Source organism: Bubalus kerabau, chromosome 1, assembly GCF_029407905.1.
Source record: "Bubalus kerabau isolate K-KA32 ecotype Philippines breed swamp buffalo chromosome 1, PCC_UOA_SB_1v2, whole genome shotgun sequence".
NCBI classification, from domain to species: domain Eukaryota; kingdom Metazoa; phylum Chordata; class Mammalia; order Artiodactyla; family Bovidae; genus Bubalus; species Bubalus kerabau.
In genome coordinates, this window is record NC_073624.1 from 264655156 (window position 1) to 264679129 (window position 23974).

Consider the following 23974-nt stretch of genomic DNA (forward strand, 5'->3'; position numbering starts at 1 on the left):
TCCAAGCCTCTTTAGAGCACAGCAATCCTTACAAGCAGTTATATGGTAGGTAGAACAAGCACAAAAAATACTCAGGTGCAACCAGTTGATATTATCTAAGCTGGCCGCAAGCACACCTCGAGGAGAAACCACGTGGTCTGCAGTATCCAAAGTTCCTGCATAAACAGATTCAATCTCTTGTGACCTTACGCTCTGCTGCACTGCCTCTTCCTCCCAACTCCTCAAGGCAGAGCAGCTGAAAAAAGTTTGGTTTTACTTCCAATCACAATTTCCAGTTTTCCCTCGGTATCCCATGTGGATTAGTTAGTTCTGGGACTCCCAAGCATCTCAAAATCCGTGGATGCTTAAGTCCTTTATATAAAACAGTATTTGCATATAACCTAGGCACATCCTCCTTTACACTTTAAATCATCTCTAGATTACTTATAAAACCTCATACAATGTGTTATATAAATAGTTGTCTGCAATCAGCAAACTTAAGTTTTGCTTCTTGGAACTTACTGGAATTTTTTTTCCTGAATATTTTCAATCAGAGGTTTGTTGAATCCCGGGTACTGAGAGCTGACTGTACTGCGTTTTCTCTCATTATAATTTATAATCAGACGGTGAGGGCCATATTGCCAGGTCAAACAGAAATGGGATATGTGCAGTCCCACCGTTACTGAAACCTTGCCTATGTGGTCGTTAGTGTTTAGGGACCTTCATTTTTTCAGCTGCAAAATATTAACATTTTGTAGTTTCCCTGTCCTGATTTTGTCAGTTCCTTTACAAAATCTTGGTGATCTGTATTGGCCTGGATTCACTGACTTTGCATGTGTATTTCAATTAACCAATCTTGATGCATTCTTCCAAACATTACACTAGATTGATCCATTCAACTTTCTCCTCTTTTACAAAATTGTCTAAGTTTTTATCTCTGTAGAAAAATAAGCCTATTTGTAATTGATAATCTACTAATCAAAACTCTCCTGTAAGGTTCATAAAATTTGTGTTGACCAAAAATACAGCATTTATTACAAACAATATTTTAAAAAATTCAAGTGTGCATTATAGTAAAGCTTTATTGCACTTTTGGTTATCTTTCTCATTTTAGTTTCCTCCTGAGTTTATGGCATTTTCCAACAGACTCAGTCTCTTCCTAATTAATATCATCTTTGTTTCCTTTAATGCTTAAATGGTTACAATTTGATGACTCTGCTTCCATTTTAAAATGCCTAAGGAAGGCATTTTGATACTTTCCTAGATAACTGAAAGAATTCTTACTTTTTTAACAACAAGATGTTTCTGATCCCTTTTATTTTCCCTACCACAAAACATGGAATCAATTTGTTCCCAAGAAGACCATCATTGCTTTTAAGAAGAACAGTATTAGAAACCAAATCTGGGCACAGGGGTGCATGTTGAGTGGTTCTTCATGGCTCTGAGAATACAAAATTGACATCAGAGAAAAGGCTATTTATATTTTTTAAAACGCAGAAAGAGACATTCTTTAAAAAAAAAAAAAAGTCACCAGTTTATGCTGTTGGTTCCAATTCACTCTTACTTTCAGTGAGTTACTTTTTAAATTAGCTCTAACAGAAAATTTTAAATAAAAGGTTCTTCCTCATTGAAGTACCAGTTTTCCTTTTTGTCTGCTATCAAAGAAATGGCACCCCACTCCAGTACTTTTGCCTAGAAAATCCCAAGGACAGAGGAGCCTGGTGGGCTGCAGTCCATGGGGTCGCAGAGTCGGACACGACTGAACAACTTCACTTTCTTTTCACTTTATGCTATGTAGTTTCTTACCAAACCACATGTGTAAATTTAAATGTTGAACCCAAATTAAGAAGTCCTCATTTCTTTCTTTTCTTTCTAAAATTTTTTGACCCCCGGCCTAACCATCCTGGAATCTGTTGCAAAGTATGCACATTCAGATGATTCTTTTTGTCATCATCATCTGAGCATACCACCAAATGTCAGAAAAGAAAGTCCAACTCCCAACCACCACCACCTCAGAGATAAACAAGGGGCTTAAAGACCATTTACCAAAGAAACTTAGCATCAGTCAGAGTGACTCAAGGATCCTGCTCCAGATTCCACTATTTGAGCTCCAGTCTTTGAATACACATCCTGCTTTCCTCTTTTCTTTTTTTCCAGAGTGGTGCCCATTTTTCTGTCATCAGCAGTTTTAATGCTGAACTCCAATTTCTAGTAACACCGGCTTTTTACTACCCTACATCTCTGAAACCAGTCTGTCAGCAAATCTTATTCAATTCTTTCTCTGAATAGTCCCAGAATTTGACCACTTCTCACCAGCCCCAGTACCAACAACTCATTCCATTAATGTTCACATGCCACTATCCTCTTTTCTCCAGACTTGAAAATTAGCCTCCTCAGTGGACTCCCTGATTCCACCCTCACCTACTTTCTTTCTGTTCCTCAACACATAAGCCAGAGAGATATAATTAAAACTTACGTCAGACCCTATCTTGCTTTTGTCCTCAAGCAGTCAGTGGCCTCCTGATGCACTCAGTGTGCACCTGAGTACCTACAATGGTCTACGAAGACTGCCTTTCCTTCACCTCCCTGGCCTCATCGTCTTTTTCTCTCCCTTGCCCTCTTTCATTACTTGTTGAGCTTGTTAAGTAGACCCCATCTCAGGGACTCTGGACTAACGGTGCCAATCTAGTCCTCAAGGACACCAAGGTTTGCTCCCTCACTTCCTTCAAGTCTCAATTCAAGAATGACTTTTTCACTAAGACCCCCTTGGTCACCCTACCTTACCCATCAACTGTTCCCCCATCCCTCCCTTACACTTCACACCCCTTCTCGGCTATGTTTTCTTCTCCTTAAGATCTACTATTAACATAATATGTAGTTTATTTTCCTTGTTTGTTGTTCTTATACTTGACTAGGATATAAGTTTGGGGGTGTATTATTTTAGGATGTAAGTTTGTTTAGGATGTAAGCAATGTTTTACATCCGTTTGGCTCACTGATCCTTCGCCAGTGCCTGGAATAGTGACTGTCAAGCAGTAGATGCTCTGTAAATATATTTATTCAAATGAATGAATGAAAAATATAACAAGTTAATGTTGAGAAACATTGGGAAAATATAGCAAATATTAAGTAAGAAACCATCTAGGAAGTTTTCAGTGCACACTGTGCTCTGCAACTTTCCCAATAATGGTAGTACCCCACAAAAACAAAAAACTCAGCAAGGACAAAAATACAACTGAATTACAGAACACTCTAGCTACAGTTCTACTCTCATTATACTTAGAAACCCCTATATATACCAATAGAAGCAATTTCCAGACATCACTGGTACATCCCCAGTGAAACTGTGCCCCATGGGGTTAAAAAGCCCACTCTGAAGATGTACCCCATAGCGTTAACAGAAACTGGTGACTAACAATTCCTGAGCTAGTCTTACAGAAGAGCAGGGAAGTACTTGTTTTTTTAAAAAAAGACAAGACAAAACAAAACAAAACACTCTCTGCTTCATTGATCTGCCTTCACTGATCAAGCTTGCCTTAACTGTTTCTGCAAATTGTGTACCTTCCAAGTGTCACGTGGCTTATCACAAGACTTCTTTAACTGCCTCCTATAGATAACATCTCTGACATATGGCTTGCTAGTAATGGTTGCTTCAGGAACATGGAGCTAATCTTTCCCAGTTCAAACTAGTCAAGATCACATGACCATTCAACTGGGCCTGCTCGGGTGTGCAATGGGTAACTTTTTGACATCAGGGGGCCAAAAGCTGCACCCTCAGATCATGCTAACACCAACATTTTCTCAACAGGCATCCCGTGAAGAAGCATATAACTCCCATATGCCTACAGACAGCAGACCTTAGCTCACGTTTTTCCTGCCTCCAAACACCTTCACCTGCACCTCTGACTACCCTACACTCTTCACCATATGCATCCCAAGCCCCTTGCCTTTGGGGAGATGGATCTGAGATGTGTTCTGTCTCCTCACTTGGCTGTCTTATGAATAAACCCCTTCTCTGCTGCAAATTTCAGCATCTCAGCATTAGGCTTGCTGCACACTGGGCAAAGAAAATTGGTTTGGTCATACCAGCACTTTTCGTACCACATGTTTAAAGAAAAAAAAAGAAGCATAGAGTTCAGAAAAACGTATCTACAGCTGTAAAAATCCAGGTTTTGCATGGATTCTAATGTACTCTGTCTACAATCCTCAGTTTTGTAGTACATAGTTAAATGCAAGATAGTGACCAAAAAAGGGGGTTATGTAACTACTTTTCATAAGTAAATTTGACCTTACATACCATAAAAATTTTCTCTCATCCAAGTAAAGATTATTTGAACTAAAAAAATTTAATTCCCTAATTATAGCTGTATTTTTTATTTGTTCAAACTTAAAAGTTTAGTATTTTAAAGTCCTCTTATAGAAATCACTTGCAATTTGCAAGTGTAAACCTTAAAAACTTACTTTTTACTAAAAGATGTGGATACTGAAGGTTTTGGGGTCTGGGCTAGTTGGAAGGGAGGGAGTGGACAATACATGACCTCAGAGGCCAGAACCTCAAGCCAGAATTCTAAAATTAACTTTCCCCAGCCCTGGGGAGGTGAGGGGGGTGGAAACAATGTCCTTAAAAATCTTTAGCCATGAAGAATTATTTAATAACCATTATTCTGGGTATATTCTTCTATAAAAATTCTACCATCACTCCCATCAAATCTTTTTTTTTTAACCCAGGCCAGCAACATGGCTTTTTCTTAAATAGGTGCCTAAAATTAAAAAAAAAAAAAAAAGATTTAAATACTAATCACAAAATTTAGAGATTTAAAATACAGTCCAATTACTAAAGCCCTCTAAGTAGTCTTAAAATCAGGATCATCCTTTCGGGATGTTTGGGAACTACAGACAATACTAGAAATAAAATCTGCAACATTTACAACCTGCTTTTTAACAATAACCTAGTTAAGGACAGAATATTAACCTTGTTTTCTGGATAATTTATTTTTGGAGAGCAAATAACTTCAATGTGCTACAATATCCCCTAACTACTCAGGTTTCCTGCCAATCTCAGCAACATATTCTTCAGAGTAAATGGTAGAAAAAGAACAGTGTGCTTTGAAAATCAGAAATCAAATAACTTTAACTATGTTCATATTCTTCTTTGCAAAGGTGGGGTGTGGGTCTTATAAGGAAATGGCTTCAGTGACTTGGAAATAGGAACTTAGAGTTCTTTGGGGATCAGAATATCAATCTATTTCACCATAAAGCATATTTATGGCTCCAGTGATAATGAGGCTATGCACAGGGTAGGAAGAGATGAAGGAAACTGTAAAGAAAGTTGCAGCTTTAATTAAATAAAACCCAGTTTCTCTCATGTTGACAATAGTGAAGCATAGCTTGGAAGGACAATAGGCCTTTCCAGGCCTAGGCTTCCTTGACTTTACCTTGACGTTTTCTCAATAATTATTGCCACTACTGTGCTGACCATAACCATTTTATCTCCTAGACCAAGCAGCTGTTTCCTTAATAATCCAGAGCATGGCCAAGAAAAGTCTCTCATGTTTCAAAATAATTTATACCAAGACTATGGGAATACATATAAAAGGAAGCAATTCGTTACTAGGACTAAAATATAGAATTACAAAGTCTGATTTGCCCACTAGAGCCTTAAGACTTATTCGACCCTACTTAGCCAACCACCATCTAGATGCCATCTTACCACTGTGCAGCCAGATACTTATATTTCAGTATCACTCCTTCCCAAAGTTAAGACCTAAGGGTGATGCCATTTATTCAAATTTACTTGACATTCTGGAAATATGCTATAACATTTCATACTTTTTTAGCATGACAGTACTTCCATTGGAATATTTCCCCCTGTTCCTACCCACTTACCTTATCCCTTTCTTCAACTTGAAAACTCCTATTCATCCTTTGAGACCCAGTGTAAGCATCTTTCCTCCATGAAGTCTTCTCTGATTGCTGTATGTAGAGTCACTCCTGCCTCTAAACTGTATGTGCCTCGTACCATATTTCATCACAATTACTTGTTTATAACTCTGTGTCCATCAGGTTAAGCTCACTGACTGAAGGAATGCTGTCTTGTGTACCTCTGTCCTCCTTCTTCCATATCCAGGCAAGGGATTTATTAAATGTCTAATGCCAGCTGTCTGAATGAATGGCTAAAGGTAGCGCTAACGCCTCTCCTTTGGAATGAAATATACAGACTTTGTGATTACCGTGTTACTCAAGAGTACTCTTTGGCTTCACTTCCTTCCTTTGGTGTTATGTCCCTCATGTTGACATTGCCAAAAGCCTGATTTCTGGATAAGCAGGTTGTTACTGCACCATATAACTTTACAACATATTCTATTCTGACTGTGGCCAAAATGACTGAAACCATTCTTCCAGTAAGAGTTGTGTACTTTTGAGTAAATTAGGTTACATGTGTCCCCTAAACAAATGTTACCTTTTCATGACCAAATGTCTTTATGATTCTCTACCTAGCTCCTTCCACTCCCGTATCTTATCTTAAACCTTTTTTGGAACAGGTTTTTAAAACATATGCATATATACTTTGTTGAAATTGATATCACTATTTTCTTGCCACATTAAAACACACACTCGTGCCATAGTTACCTCTCCCGTGATAATCATTTTTATCAGTTATATTTCTTCACTTACTTAATTACCACAGATTTTAGTTAAAGTATATCTAGATATTTTTCTGATTTTTACATTAAGCAAATCTTAAATAAACTATGTTGCAACTATAGCTATGAGAATGTTCTAGATTTCCAATCTAATGGTACAGTGATTGTCCTTAAACTTAATCCCTCTATCTGCCTCACTTCCTTGCCCCACAATCTTTCTGCTTTACATAGACTCCTTCCAATGAGTCAGAGTTGAAGTGGTGTTTTCTGAGGTGAAAGGAATGTTTTCCTGAGTTTCAAATACTGATCTCATAATCACAAATTCAGTAATTGGTATGACACTAAAAATACAATATATGTTTTACAATCCTTTTCAAAGTTATAAAATCACATTACCTGATTAGACTGTGATAATCTGAGGATGGTAGGGAATTCATCTTTAAACTCATCTATAAGGTCCATGATTACTTTCTGGATCCCCTCAACTAAGACAAAAAGAAATTAGGGGGTAAAAATATGCTTAACTAAAAATCTCCTAGACATAATTCAAAAGAACATGGAACGCTGCGTCCACCTTGGGGATTTAACTCCCGGTTTCCATACCCCGATCCCCTTCACAAGAATAGTGTGCATACTTCTTCCAGAAAAGTTCTTCAACACCTGCCCACATATCCACCCAACAGGTTTGATTGGCATGTTGAGTTCCTAGTTCACAGCAAGCTTGCAGGCCTGGGCACTGCCCATCCTCCTCTACCAGAGGGGTGAGGGTAGCCTTCCCACTCAGGGAAGCAAGCGAGGACAGAACCCGCAGTTCCGAATTCTTTGTTACTGCACAATGGGCCTCTAAGAACTTGCTACAGAATCCTCTGAAATCACTCTGGGCCTAAGAAGAGGAAGAGTGTGTTTGGAGCCACAAGGGGAGATTTAAAAATGAAGCACACCAAGGAGTTCTGCAATAGGGATTGAATTTTGTCTCAATTTCTGCAGTGATACTTTAATTATTGGATCATCTGAGAACATAGCTCCCTTTGGAAAGAGTTGGCATACGCTTTAAAAGAAATGCTTCACCTTTGATGCCAAGCGAGAAAGAAACACCAGCAGTTAACTCAGAAAGAGACTTCTGCACAGACTGTTTTCCCTTCACCCAAATGAGGCTCACTAGGTCAGACCAAGGCAAAATCATGAAGTCTTTGGTTTGCCTTCTTCAAAATCTCACCTTTCCGTTTTATTCATCCTTGTCCTTTCAAGTACTTTCCCACTTCAGACAACCATTATTTTCCCCTTGTCAAAGCTGGAAAGAACTGCATGTCATGCAGACTTGATTATATTTTGGGCCTCTCAGGTGGAACCAGTGGTAAAGAACCACCTGCCAATGAAGGTCAACTTAAAGAGACCTGGGTTCAATCCCTGGGTTGGGAAGATCCCCTGGAGGAGGGCATGGCAACCCACTCCCGTATTCTTGCCTAGAGAAGCCCATGGACAGAGGAACCTGGCAGGCTACAGTCCACAGGGTCGCAAAGGTTATATTTTAGTGTGGATGAGCTAGTTGGTCAACTCAAATCCATTTTAATTTGAAGCCTTTATATTTAACTGTAGCTAGATGGGTTTCTTCAGCAAGCATAAAACTGGCAGCTGGAGGTCTGTGTAAGGGAACTACCAGGAAAAGAGAAACGATCATCGCAGGATCCTTCTAGCTTGTGGTGCCTGCCAGATCCCCAGGTTTCACCCAGTCCTCGGTCCTCACCTCTATGAGAACACTCTCCATCACAGCATCACCACCTCTCCGCCCCTGAACACCACCTGCTTCCCTCCATCAGAAAGCTGATGCTAAAGAGAACTATACCCTTACCATTTGTAATGTGAAATCTACTGCCAGAAAGAAAATATTATTAGACAGTGGTGAACACATGAACTGGGAGTCTACATGAAAATGAAACTCTTTATTTGCACTATTAAGACACCTGGCTATCAGAGTCTACCAGAGTAACACCCGTTAGGACCTCTCTCTCTCTCGGTCATCTGTGTTCTCCACTCCCATCAACTCCCAAATTATTTTTTCCATCTCCCATCCTCAATGTCCGAGCTCCCAATTGTTTCACCTGGTTTTCTTCTCATCCATCTCACCCTCCTAGGCATCCTGTAAAATTTTTAAAAATCTATAGGAAAACATATCATGTTAATATTTCCCATACTCCAAGCTTACCTGGCTCTGTTGTTAGTTATGCTAATGAAATTCTTTTTGTCTTTTCTTAATGGCCTTCTCCCTGCAAAGGAAGCGATGGAAAAAGACAGGGTGATAAGTAAAAAAAAAAAAAAAATCCCATCTTTCCCTACTTACATTTGTGACCATATCTGATAATATTTAATATTGGGGGCTTTATTTAATCATATTTTATGCCTATATATTACATTATTATAGACAAAGTAAGATGAAATAATGTCAGTGGCTATCTTTAGTTATTTGTTGTTATTTACAACTCATGATTGAGTATTCCATACTTAAAAAATTTGAATTAAAATTTTGAGGTAGCTTGCATGTAAATAGGATGTTTGTAAATTGAATTATTTGAAATGTACTAAGGGAACTTTAGTCTTTAAAAGTACAATAACTAACCCTAGATAAATCCTCCTATAAGGTAAAGAATCATCTTTCTTTAGAGTGACTGCAAATGTTTAGCTTTTAGTCTAACAGTATCCTCTTTTTATTGGAATATAGTTGCTTTACACTGCTGTGTCAGTTTCCACTATACAACAAAGTGAATCAGCCATATGTGTGTATATATATCCCTTTTTTTGGATTTCCCTTCCATTTAGGTCACCACAGAACACCGAATAGATTTCTCTGTGCTATACAGTGGGCTCTAATTAATTATCTATTTTATGCATAGTAGTATATATATGTCAACCTTGACCTCCCAAATCATCCCATCACCACCCCCTTCCCTCATACAATGTCTGTGTCTTTATCTCTGTGTGTCTATTTCTGCTTTGCAAATAAGATTATCTATACCATTTTCCTTGATTCCACATATATGTGTTAATATTATGATATCTGTATGATATCTGTTTTTATCTTTCTGACTTACTTCAGTCCGTAGGACAGTCTCTCGGTCCATCCACATCTCTGTGAATGAGTGTTTCATTCCTTTTTTGGCTGAGTAATATTCCATTGTATATCTGTACCACATGTTCCTTATTCATTCCTCTGTCAATGGACATTTAGGTTGCTTCCATGTCCTGACTATTATAAACAGTGCTTCAGTAAGCACTGGAATCAGGTGTAGTTTTGAATTATGGTTTTTTCTGGGTATATGCAGTAGTGGGGTTTCTGGATCATATGGTAGTCCTATTTTTACTTTTTAAAGGAACTTCCGCACTGTTCTCCATATTGGCTATGTCACTATCAGTTTACATCCACACCAGTAATCATTTTTTTAATGTGAAAAATAAATGCCTGCTAATATCTTGTAAATACAGATTTTCAAAGATATATATATACACACACACATTTTGCTTCTCCTTTAAAATGACTTAACTATATTCCACAATTCCAGTTGAGTACCATTAATATGAAGTAGACCTGGGAAGCCTGATGGAAGTCTTCAGATAGTTACAGTAAAATGATAGACCACACCGAGGACAGAATTAGCAACAGTAGTATTGCCATGCAGTTTAGGAACTTCTGAGGTTGGTTAGATGATAGGAAACTGGGAAGGTCAGATTTCCTGTTGTCTGTTTCCTACATCACAATATAAACTTCATGAGCTCAGGGTCTTTGGTTGGCTCAAGTTTATATTCCCAATACGTGATAATGCTTTTACAGTTTTACAAAAATATGTCCTTAATGGGGCTCCCCTGATGGCTCAGCAGGTAAAGAATCCTCCTGCAATTTGTTACTTATGTTTTGGGCAGGATGAAAATTTTAATCATTAACAAAGTCCATGTTAATGATTGAATGCATGAGGGGGAGGTGGAATCTTCCAGAGGGACTGAGGGGCAGCGGCTTACTGTGAAGGACACAGGCCGTGGAGTTTGAGCCTTTTGGAAGACTGAAATCATAGAGATCCAGAAACTGATGCCTAGTTCCATTTCACTGGTATCCAAAAATATTGTAACGCAAGGAGAATGAATTGTGTGCTGGCCACATACAGAGGTATTGCTTTGACATTCTTAGACTTCAAGTGAAGGTCTAAAAAAAACTCCAGCTGTAAAAGCAACATAAACAGATTGTGAACTGTACATTATCTGTTAAGTTCCCATGCTTGAAGAAGCTAATGTAACTCATTGTGTGATACTCAATTTATATAATAAATTATGAAACTGGGAAAAAAAAGTCTGTGTGTGTCTGTGTGAGTCACTCAGTTGTGTCTGACTCTTTGCGACCCCATGGACTATAATAGTCTGCAAGGCTCCTCTGCCCATGGAATTCTCCAGGCAAGTATACTGGGGTGGGTTGCCTTTCCCTTCTCCAGGGGATCTTCCCAATCCAGGGATCAATCTTTCCAATCCAGGTCTCCTGCACTGCAGGTGGATTCCTTACCCTCTAAGCCACCAGGGAAGCCCTACCAAAGACTTCATAGAGTCAATTAACTGAAATGTAAATGCAAAACACTTAAGATGCATTACATACAAACAATAATGTTTATTAAACACCGTGGGAAGAAAATGTGTTTTCTCCACGTACAAAGTACTACATTTTAACTGAGTTTCCCTTGATAGTGACAGAAACTAAATAATTAACTGAATTAATTCAAGATGAGCTCTATAGGGAAATAGGTACACTGAGAACGCTTGTCTTTGATTTTCCTTTACACTTTTGTTGCTAAATAGTACTGAGTAGATTAACTGCAGTCTATTATTCTATATATATGAGAATAGAAAATTAAAAGTGTACAAGTTCTTGAATTTAGTACTGATATGTAAGTGAAAACATACAATGCAGTAAAGATCGAAAGACTATATATGTAAATTTTTTCAAATATTTACTTCTAAAAAGTAATCCCCAACTAAAAATTGAAAACAAAATGGAAAAAATTAGTTGCATATCAAATTGGTTACAAGACATATAAATGATTTGAGTGGCTTTACATTTTTAATTGAAGTATAGTTGATTTTCAATGTTTCAGTTATACTGTAAAGTGATTCAATCTGTATCTGTGTGTGTGTGTGTATGCAAGTTATTTTTTCAGATTACTTTCCATTATAGGCTATTACAAGATATTGAATATAGCTCCCTGTACTATATAGTAAGACTCTTGTTTTTATTTATTGGGTTCACCAAAAAGTTCATACCAGTACAGAAAAACCTGAATGAAATTTCTGACAAGCCCAATATTTTATATATAGTAGTGTGTATTTGTTAATCCTAAATTCCTAATTTATCCCTTCCTTTCCTTTCCCCTTTGGTAACCATAAGTTTGCTTTTTATGTCTGTGAGTTTATTTGTTTTATAAATAAGTTCATTTGTATTCATATCATATTTTAAGATTCCACATACATGTTATCACATGATATGTGTCTTATTCTGTCTGATTTGCTCCACTGAGCATGATGGTCTCTAGGTCCCTCCATGTTATCTCAAATGGCATCATTTCATTCTTTTTGAGGGCTGAGTAATATCCCCCCCCCTTTTTTTTTGCTTGTGGAAAGACTTTTCATATTGGAGTGGGCTGCCATTCCCTTCTCCAAGGGATCTTTCCCACCCAGGGATTGAACCTGAGTCTCTTGCATCTCTTGCACTGCAGGTAGATTCTTTATTGTCTGAGCCACCAGGGGAGCCCTTTTCATATATTACACTCTGATAAAGAACTTAAATGGAATTATGTATAAATTAATATAAAATTATACCTCTATACCTCTGGTATTGACAGGTTTGAACTTGTACTCAAAGTGAAAGAAAGTGAAAGTGAAGTTACTCAGTCATGTCTGACTCTTTGTGACCCGATGGACTGTAGCCCACCAGGCTCCTCCATCCATGGGATTTTCCAGGCAAGAATACTGGAGTGGGTTGCCATTTTCTTCTCCAGAGGATATTCCCAACCCAGGGATTGAACCCAGGTCTCCCTCATTTTAGGCAGACGCTTTACCGTCTGAGCCACCAGGGAAGTACCTTAAGGAACAACCATAATCCTTGGAATGATTGCAATAATGATTTCTTGTCCTTAGTCCATTGGAAGCTTTTTGCTTATAGGAACTCATAGGGCTCATTTTTGTTTTATTGAAATCCCATTTAGTTATAAATTAGTTGTAGATAATCAGGTACTTCAAATAAACTGAAAACATATATCTGACTTTTGGGAAACTTCATAGGTTTCTTTATCTTTCATGTAGGTGATTATATATGGATACATTAAAAAAAATAAGAGATTTTTTCACTTCAACTTGAAATAATATCCCTGTATATTGCATGAATGAGAGATTTTCCCATATTTCCATCAGAGTAATATACTTGCTTTAATTCTTAAGCATGAGTGAACATGATACAAAAATATGTGCTGACTTACTTGTGAAGAATGCATTTAAAGCTATTTTAAATGTGTTTTAATTTGTGAGACTTTACTTATTAAGAAATTGGTTATTATACTTAATGTTCTAATCTGGTGGTAAAGGTATTCTTAAGAATTTGCAAGTAGTTTAGATTTCAACACTGAATGAGAGAGAACACTGTATAACCATCCTGCTGCTCCTTTAGTGCAATACAGTAAAACTCTGAAATTAAAAAAAAAATCAAAGAACAAAGTAAAACACCATAATGTTAAACAGAATCGACAAGATCATCATAAACTCATGATTTTTAAAAATACCTTTTTTCTAGCAGTACACTTAGAAACACTGCCCTCCCCCCCACCCCCCGCCCCAACCCCAGTAGAAAACGGCACATCTAAGAGCCAGATTCTGGGGCTTCCCTGGTGGCTCAGAGGTTAAAGCATCTGCCTCCAATGCGGGAGACCCGGGTTCGATCCCTGGGTCGGGAAGATCCGCTGGCAAAGGAAATGGTAACCCACTCCAGTATTCTTGCCTGGAGAATCCCATGGACGGAGAAGCCTGGTAAGCTACAATCCATAGAGTCCCAAAGAGTCAGACACGACTGAATGACTTCACCTTCACCTTCACCACTCGGATTCTAGGCTTTAAAGTACCCCACCCTCCTACTAGGAACCAGGACTCTTTGAAGAAATAGCTGATAGAAGTCTGCATCAGCAGAAATACAAGATGAAGCAGCGAGGTCTCAGGCCAGAAAGGAAGAAAGCTTTTTGAAGATTAATGGGGCCCTATCGCAAAGAGTGGGACACGACTGAGCGACTGAACTGTACTGAACTGATGAGGGGGATAACAATAAACTGTAGAAAATTCTGAAAGAGATGGGAATACCAGACCACCTGACCTGCCTCTTGAGAAATCTGTATGCAAGTCAGAAAGCAACAGTTAAAACTGGACATGCAACAACAGACTGGTTCCAAATAGGAAAAGGAGTACGTCAAGGCTGTATATTGTCACCCTGCTTATTTAACTTATATGCAGGGTACATCACGAGAAACGCTGGACTGGAAGAAGCACAAGCTGGAATCAAGATTGCCAGGAGAAATATCAGTAACTTCAGATATGCAGATGACACCACCCTTATGGCAGAAAGTGAAAAGGAACTAAAAAGCCTCTTGATGAAAGTGAAAGTGGAGAGTGAAAAAGTTGGCTTAAAGCTCAACATTCAGAAAACTAAGATCATGGCATCTGGTCCCATCACTTCATGGCAAATAGATGGGGAAACAGTGGAAATAGTGGCTGACTTTATTTTTCTGGGCTCCAAAATCACTGCAGATGGTGATTGCAGCCATGAAATTAAAAGACACTTACTCCTTGGAAGGAAAGTTATTACCAACCTAGATAGCACATTGAAAAGCAGAGACATTACTTTGCCAACAAAGGTCCATCTAGTCAAGGCTATGGTTTTTCCAGTAGTTATGTATCAATGTGAGAGCTGGACTCTAAAGAAAGCTGAGCGCCAAAGAACTGATGCTTTTGAACTGTGGTGTTGGAGAAGATTGTTGAGAGTCCCTTGGACTGCAAGGAGATCCAACCAGTCCATCCTAAAGGAAATCAGTCCTGAATATTCATTGGAAGGACTGATGTTGAAGCTGAAACTCCAATACTTTGGCCACGCGATGCGAAGAGCTAACTCATTTGAAAAGACCCTGATGCTGGGAAAGATTGAGAGCTGGAGGAGAAGGGGATGACAGAGGATGAGATGGTTGGATGGCATCACCGACTCAGTAGACATGAGTTTGGGTAAACTCTGGGAGTTGGTGATAGACAGGGAGGACTGGCATGCTGCAGTCCATGGGGTCGCAAAGAGTTGGACACACAAGAGTCAGTTCAGTCGAACTGAATGGAACTGAACTGATGAGGAGGACACAGAAGCCAGCTTGAAGGAACGACAAAGGCCACTGTCGTCATTATTTGGGCTTTACAAGGAAGGACTCAGGCCATGTGAATGCTCAGTGCTGCACTAATTGTAATATCAAGAAATCGTGAACCACCCAAACATCCATTCTTCAACTACAAAATTAATAGACAAATCGTAACAGCTCCATTATGGTTACTCTACAGCAGTAAACCTGAATGAATTATAGCTACATGCAACATCATGAATGAATGAATCACAGTAATGCAGTAATTTTGAATGGGAAAAGCAAGATACAGAAAAAAAGTCAAGCATGATTCCACTTATATGAAGTTCAAAACCACTCAAAACTAAGCAATGTATTAGGCATACACATACGCATGCCTGGGTGTGCAGACACGACCGCAGCAGCCCTTTGGAGCCCTCACTGTCCTCCTGGCTGCAGCCATCATTTCCACCACAGCCCGGCTGCAAAGGGGCACCCCAATATCTGCCTGTGCCCCCTTCCACGTCTGTGATGGGAGACCTGTGGGCTGGTTTCCACAGCATGTGCCGTGACATGTGATGTCCATGTGTCGGAGCGAAGCCAGGCCTGGGATGAGGAAACCTGGGACAGAGTCCAGTCGCCAGCTTCCAGGAGGTTCGAGAACCCATGGAGTTGGGAGTTGTAGTCCTCAGGGCCTGTGCAAAGGTAGCCTGCCCAGAGCCGGATATGGCACAGGCAGCTAGCAGAGGTTGTCTTGGCCTCTCCTCCAAGACCTTGCTGCTGCTGCTAAGTCGCTTCAGTCGTGTCCGACTCTGTGCGACCCCATAGACGGCAGCCCACCAGGCTCCCCTATCCCTGGGATTATCCAGGCAAGAACACTGGAGTGGGTTGCCATGTCCTTCTCCGATGCATGAAAGGGAAAAGTGAAAGTGAAGTCACTCAGTCGTGTCTGACTCTTAGCAACCCCATGGACTGCAGCCCACCAGGGTCCTCCGTCCATGGGATTTTCCAGGCAAGAGTACTGGAGTGGGGTGCCATTGCCTTCTCCAAGACCTTATTCCTCCCCAACTTTGCATGCCCTTGGGGGCTGAGTGCCATCCCAGAGGACTGTTCTTCTGCCTAAAATCCCAGACGCTCAGGCCCAGGTGTTTGGACCTGCCGGTGGAGAAGAGCAAATGGAGGTGAATGTGCCTCACTTCATTTGTGATGAAAACTGCAGGCCCAAGGGATAGGGGTCCTGTCAGACATCATTTCGAAGAAAAGGGATGACGGTTTTTAGGGAGAAAGCCTAGCAACAGTATCAGAAGAAAGATTTAATCCCCAAAGCTAACACCTTTTCAAATTTTGTCAACTCGGTAACCTTTAGTTTTCAGACGTTTCTTCACCCTCAATCCATTCCCCCACCTAAAGTATCGAGTTTTTTTGTTAAATCACACCAATAATAATTTTGGAAAAATCATAAAAAATAATGTGGTAACATGATGTGATGTGAATATGGGAATCCTAAGATTAAAAGTCAAGGGACCCTGGGATATTAGTGTCAGGCCTGATCTGACCACCTGTAGGAACTACCATCACTTAATCCCTCAGCTCAAATTTATTAATCAGTAAAGTGAAGGAGTTGAAATAGAGATTTTCAAAACTTTGTGTCTGACCTTAGCAACTGTCCTACATTATCACTGATAGTCATTACATATTTTGGTAAGTGTAATTGTCCCAGGATCAAAGCCAAAAATTAGGGCACTTAGCACAGGGAAATCAGGTGTGCTGCAGTCTATGGGGTCGTAAAGAGTAGGACATGACTGAGTGACTGAACTGACTGAGGCTTCCCTGTCCTTCACTGTCTCCCAGAGTTTGCTCGAACTCATGTATATTGAGTCGGTGATGCCACCCAACCATCTCATCCTCTGTTGTCCCCTTCTCCTGCCTTCAATCTTTCCCAGCATCAGGGTCTTTTCTAGTGAGTCAGCTCTTGGTGTCAGGTGGCCAAAGTATTGGAGCTTCAGCTTCAGCATCAGTCCTTGCAACAAATAATCAGGACTGATTTCCTTTAGCATGCACTGGTTTGATCTTGCAGTCCACAGGACTCTCAAGAGTCTTCTCCAACACCGCACTTCAAAAGTATCAGTTCTCTGGTGCTCAGCCTTCTTTATAGTCCAGCTCTCACATCCATACATGACTACTGGAAAAACCAAAGTTTTGACTAGATGGACCTTTGTCAGTAAAGTAATGTCTCTACTTTTTAATATGCTGTCTAGGTTTGTCATAACTTTTCTTCCAAGGAGCAAGTATCTTTTAATTTCATGGCTTTAGTCACCATCTGCAGTGATTCTGGAGCCCAAGAAAATAAAGTCTGTCACTGTTTCTATTGTTTCCCCATCTATTTGTCATGAAGTGATGGGACCAGATGCCACGATCTTAGGTTTCTGAATGTTGAGTTTTAAGCCAGCTTTTTCAATCTCCTCTTTTACCTTCATCAAGAGGCTCTTTAGTTCTTCTTTGCTTTCTGCATAAGGGTGGTGTTATCTGATTACCCTCCATAATATTGGTGAGCCTCATCCAATGAATCGAAGGCCTTAAGAGAACAAAGACTGATTTCCCCTAAGAAGGAAGTCTGCCAGCAAATGGCCTTTAGACTTGATATACGCTCTTCCCTAGGTCTCTAGTCTATTGGCCTAACCTGAAGGTTTTGTTTTTATCAAGCCTCCACAACTACGTGGTCCAATTCCTTAAAATAAATCTCTCTCTTTTATATACATATAGTATTTTTTATATGCATACACACACACTTACATATCCTGTTGTTTCTATTTCTCTGGCTAACCCCAGGGACTGAAACGAGCCCAGTGAGCCCTTGGAGAGATGCTGTAGAAGAAGCCAGGGAAGGGATATATCCTTTCTCATTCTGCTCCCTCTGATCTTCCCATTGACTAAATGCAACTAAAAGGCAGAAAGGAAAAGGAGCCTATGAATATAGTTTACACAAGCTAGGTTTCCAGCATACAGAGCAAGGTGGGGGTAAGAGATGAGCAGGCCTCGGGCAAAGAAAGAGTTAAACTCATTAAAAAAAAAAAAAAAAAAGCTTAGAAATCATTACCATAAAATTCAGAAAAGTGGTCACCTTCTGAAGGGTGAGAAGGTAAAAGGATCCAGAAGGGATACATGGGTTGGGGGTATTTCCTTATTAGAATGTTGACTAAATGATTGTTTGTCTTATAGTTATCCATTAACTATATACATCTATGTTTTGTACTTTTTATAGATTTCATAATTTAAAAGTTTAAGGAAGAAAACAATATTTAACCATAAGAACTTTTATAATACATGAATTCTAACAGTCACAATCATTTTCCAGGTGAGCAAGTTTGTAGCACTTAAAACGAGTCTCTTTAAAAAAACACTAGAAAGTTTATTATAGACAGTATACAAGTCCTGACAAGTTAGAGAACTAAGTATCTCAGAACTCAAAACTTTTTTTAAAAAAGTTGCTTCCAGCCAGAGGGGGAAGAAAGAATAGTACCTGGAGATTTGGACATGTTTATTAACAAATGCTGAGAGTAAAGAAGAGTAGAGAGGTAAACAGTGAAGACAGAAGAAAAGGGACACAGACAGAGCAGTCCCTCCGGTGTCAAAAGGGGAAGCCCATAGACCACCACCAAAGCAACGAGCCTTGAGTAAGATAAAGGATATTACTGCGCTGGGACTGAAGGGAAAAGAAAAGGACGTATGTGGCTGCATGTAAATTTGTCAGCTTAGCAGTGGGAAGCTGAGACAGTTCCCCACCTGATGCTTCCTTTTTCTCCCTGATGAAGAGGTGGTGGGCAGTGAGAAGGCTTGAACCGCTTTGGAAAACAACAGCATCATCTACGTTTGCCAGGCAGTACCGAGTGCCCGATTGAAGAATGGAGACCATGAATTTGTAGCACCATTAATCTGCAGAGTTTTGTGGTTTTCTACAGTAAAATTTAGCCACCCAGGGACAGCAACAGGAGAAAGAGAGAGAAGTGGGAGTTTGGTTTCTCTTGGATCTCAGAGAACAGAAATTCTTTAGGAGGATGGAGAAGTAGTGGTCTGGTTCTCCTCCTCCACTCAGACTGGAATTCCACAAGGTAAACTGAAAACTTTCTGTACAAAGCAAAGTATGGGCAAGCCTAGATGATCAGGATAAGGTACAGCTGGGCCCGCAATATGGATATCAGGAAACAGGGCATGGTGGGTTAAACTGGCTATAAAGTTTTTAAGAAGAATTTGCCCGAGAAATGCCCTTCTATTGAGTAGTGGGTGGTGATGGGGGTCCAGATTGGCTCTGGAAGACTCCAAGTTTTTAGGTCACTCCTTGATATGAGAACCTAGAAGTACAAAATACAGGTGCATTATACACAGTTGTTTGCATACCTGTTCAGCAGGTTATCAAGTTCCTTTTAAGTATTGGTTAAGAAGCATACTTAGAAGGTGGCTGTGAATATGATGCCTTTGAGAATTCCATGATTCTCAAGAGCTGACTCATTGGAAAAAACCTTGATGCTGGGAAAGATTGAAAGTAGGAGGAGAGGAGAGGGACAGAGGATGAGATGGTTAGATGGCATCACCGACTCAGTGGACATGAAGTTGGGCAAACTCTGAGATGGTGAGGGACAGGGCAGCCTGGTGCACTGCACCCATGGGGGCACAAAGAGTTGGACATGACTGAACAACAACAAAATTGTGAATGGCTACTGGATAATCTTCACAGCTAATCCCATCATGCAGACAGCTATCAGCCCTTTGGGCTTCCCTGGTGGCTCAAAAAGTAAAGAATCTGCCTATAATGCAGGAGACCTGAAATCAACCCCTGGGTCGGGAAGATCCCCTGGAGGAGGGCATGGCAACCCACTCCAGAATTCTTGCCTGGAGAATCCCATGGACAGAGGAGCCTGGCAGGCTACAGTCTATGGGGTCGCAAAGAGTCGGACACGACTGAGCAACTAACAGTTTTACTTTCAAAGGGCTGAAACGTGTCAATCAGAAGATAGAACTTTAGAAAACTGATCAAGGCATACATTCACTTACTGCAGTTTGCTCTGGAAAATAACGTCTCCATACACAATTTAATGCTGCCATAATTCTAATTAAAGTGTAAACTCCTTGGTATCAAAAGGTCCTGTACCTTAGGCGCTTTATAAATGTCTGTTGAACTGAGAAGGTAATGAAGGGCTTCCCATGTAGACTTACCTAAAGGGAAAAGAAAATGCTGGCCACATATCCTAGATTTCCAGGCCCATTGATAGTTAACCTTGTGATTATAAATGAATAAATAGTTTACACACTGGCCTCTTGTGCATTGGGTTAGCACAACCTTCAATCCTTGCATATGATCAACTCTGGACACCCTAACAAAATAAAGCTTCAGGGCTTACAAAAACCAAGGAATGAGCCCTGGAAAATGTGACTCAACTGAGGCAATGTCATCCTGAGGCCAGCTTGAGCAACCCAGCTGGCCTTTCCCTGTGACATTTCTAGCATGGTGGTTTAGAACAGTGACTCTATTTAAATCAATCTGTTCTCCTACAATAAAAAAAATCTTTGAGATCATGGTGGAGTCGTTAGCAAAACATTGTTGTAATCATCGTTAATGCAAGAGGACTGGGTAATTTAATAGAAATCAGTGAGTTAATAAAAAGCACTGGCAGAAAATGCCTCCTAATTCTAGAGTCCAGCCTGGGGAGTTACAAATTGTGTACAGTTTGTGACTGTTCATGTGTAGCAACCTAGTAACAGACTGTTCCATTTCAAGGCTACAGTTAGTGAGTACTAAAACATGTGTAACCAAACAAAACAAACTCTGCTTTTGTGTCTGTTTTGTATTTTTTATATTATGCTATACTTCACTGCTTCTTGCATTATGCCAGGGTTGCACATTTCTGAGTGTCTCATTCTTTTTGTTCATAGAGCCATCGACCTTTCTCACAATTCTGAAGAGTTCGACATAATGACCCATAAAAACAAGATCTTTCCCAATGTGGTAAACATTCCAGTTACAAATACTGATTATTCTTTTGTTTCTGTTGACCCACAAAAATATAGTTTCTTAACTAATCAGTTCAAAAAAAAAAATGTTGCTTTCTAGATTTCACTAGAGGTTTCTTGCCCCTCAGAATTTCATAAATTCTCTTTAAGATTTCATAAATTCTCTTTAAGTCATAATGTAAACAAGGCCTATCCTTTCATTTTAGCTGGTGCCAAGTAATTTAACTATTACCTTTATATTAAACCAACAACGATATGCTATGGTTTAAGGACAACGTTTGAGAAGACAAAAAAAAAACCCCGGGCTTATGGTGGGCAACTTATGCCGTTACCTGGGTGGCAGGTTAGGCATTAGGAATTTTAGGGCTTTACTCTACCTCTCATTTCGGGGATATTCAGTGGAAAATTTGAGAGGCTCTGCTTGCCACTGGGATTAATCCAGAACTGACTTTGCTTTTAGCTTCCCCTGTTTATCACTTCAGGGAGGAAGGTTTGAATGCCATTTAATGTAGACTGAATTGCCTGGTCTCACTCTAGCCTTAACTAGTAAGGAGTTTGTAACACTAGAACATCTTGATGAAGCACGCGAGACAAGCCCCTGCATTAGCAGAAACTGTTTGCCCTGTAGGAGTAGGAACCTATTGGTTGAAAAGGGGGTTGGATCTGGCTACAGCGGGGATGGGGTGGGGGAGAAACTGGAAGCACAGCTGGAGAGATGATGATAATCACACAAGTCCAGATGTTTTAATTTAAAGGTGAAAGGAGACAATACCCATCAATAATAATTCTCCAGTCCCAGATTTAGACTTTTTAAATTGAAGGGGCTCTAAAAAAGGACTGTGGAGAGCAATGCTAGTAAAAATGTGTCCACAGGGATCTCTGGAAAAAGTGACAGAAGCAGGAATCAAAGGAAGAGAACATAACATCCTTCAGATAAGTTGAATGATCTGTTATAACACCAAAAGGACTATTCCCCAAGAATATAAGTTGCTGACTTAATGGTATCAGTAGGGCTTGCCTCAGAAAAAATATCACTAAGAAAATTTCAATTGTTGTTTACTGTGAAAAGTGTCTAATTGCAGACAGGGTCACAGACACAAAAGTGGAAAGTATAAAGCAAGTTTCTAAAAAAATAAGGATCAGCAGTACTGTATGAGGGCAGAAGTCATGTTAAGCAGCTTGTGATAGCTGTTGAATGAAATAGGAGAATGTGCATGTGAAAGCATGCTTGTGAAATGTTCCCATCAGGACGATGCCTAGTGGATGGCCTAGGCAGGGATGCACGCACCTGAACAGATCAAATAAAAGGAGTACAAGAGATGAGGAAGACTTGGGGATTTACCACTGGAAACTGCATAACTTCTATTACAGTTAAAACTGGAGACAGATGATAGGAATATTGAAAACAATCTATTTTTTAATATATTTCAGTTCTGCAAAAAGGGCTAGCAACAAAATATTACACCATTCAAATTTAATATCCTATATTTCTGTAGGTCTACACATGGAAAACTTCACATTATGCATAAATAAATCACACAATCAATATGCTTGATTATGATATTTACATATATTTTTTTCCCCAGGGCCAAGTAGCAGAGCAGGCATCAGTTTAGTTCAGTTGCTCAGTCGTGTCCGACTCTTTGCGACCCCATGAATCGCAGCACGCCAGGCCTCCCTGTCCATCACCAACTCCCGGAGTTCACTCAGACTCACGTCCATCGAGTCAGTGATGCCATCCAGCCATCTCATCCTCTGTCATCCTCTTCTCCTCCTGGCCCCAATCCCTCCCAGCATCAGAGTCTTTTCCAATGAGTCAACTCTTCGGATGAGGTGGCCAAAGTACTGGAGTTTCACCTTTAGCATCATTCCTTCCAAAGAAATCCCAGGGCTGATCTCCTTCAGAATGGACTGGTTGGATCTCCTTGCAGTCCAAGGGACTCTCAAGAATCTTCTCCAACACCAACTTCTTCAAAAGCATCAATTCTTCGGTGCTCAGCCTTCTTCACAGTCCGACTCTCACATCCATACATGACCACAGGAAAAACCATAGCCTTGACTAGACGCACCTTTGTTGGTAAAGTAATGTCTCTGCTTTTGAATATGCTATCTAGGTTGGTCATAACTTTCCTTCCAAGGAGTAAGCGTCTTTTAATTTCATGGCTGCAGTCACCATCTGCAGTGATTTTGGAGCCCAAAAAAATAAAGTCTGACACTGTTTCCACATCTATTTCCCATGAAGTGATGGGACTGGATGCCATGATCTTCGTTTTCTGAATGTTGAGCTTTAAGCCAACTTTTTTGCTCTCCACCTTCACTTTCATCAAGAGGCTTTTTAGTTCCTCTTCACTTTCTGCCATAAGGGTGGTGTCATCTGCATAGCTGAGGTTACTGATATTTCTCCCAGCAATCTTGATTCCAGCTTGTGTTTCTTCCAGTCCAGTGTTTCTCATGATGTACTCTGCATATAAGTTAAATAAGCAGGGTTGGTCTTGACATACTCCTTTTCCTATTTGGAACCAGTCTGTTGTTCCATGTCCAGTTCTAACTGTTGCTTCCTGACCTGCATACAGATTTCTCAAGAGGCAGGTCAGGTGGTCTGGTATTCCCATGTCTTTCAGAATTTTCCACACAGTCAAAGGCTTTGGCATAGTCAATAAAGCCCTGAGGCCAGGGGCGGCAACCAGGGAGGAGCAACCCCACGCCTGAGGCCAGGGGCGGCGGCTGGGAGGAGCAACCCCACATCCAAGGAGCGGTGGCTGCGGGGCACAGGAGGGCCTAGAGGAGCTAACCCACGTTGAAGGTCAGGAAGGGCAGCGGTGAGGAGATACCCCTCGTCCAAGGTAAGGTGCAGCGGCTGCGCTTTGCTGGAGCAGCCGTGAAGAGATACCCCACGCCCAAGGTAAGAGAAACCCAAGTAAGACAGTAGGTGTTGCAAGAGGGCATCAGAGGGCAGACACAC

General features: G+C 40.3%; 1 protein-coding gene across 1 annotated transcript in view; it reads right to left on the bottom strand.

The window, feature by feature from the left end:
- SPATA9 (spermatogenesis associated 9) overlaps positions 1 to 8990 on the bottom strand; it is a 29151-nt gene extending 20161 nt beyond the window's left edge. Inside the window, exons 1-2 of the mRNA XM_055565118.1 lie at positions 8826 to 8990; positions 7019 to 7107 (exon numbers count right to left, since the gene is read on the bottom strand). Coding sequence (XP_055421093.1) covers positions 7019 to 7084 — 66 coding nt within the window. The 5' untranslated portion in view covers positions 7085 to 7107; positions 8826 to 8990. The remainder of the gene's footprint in view (positions 1 to 7018; positions 7108 to 8825) is intronic.
- Between the last annotated feature and the right edge of the window lie 14984 nt (positions 8991 to 23974).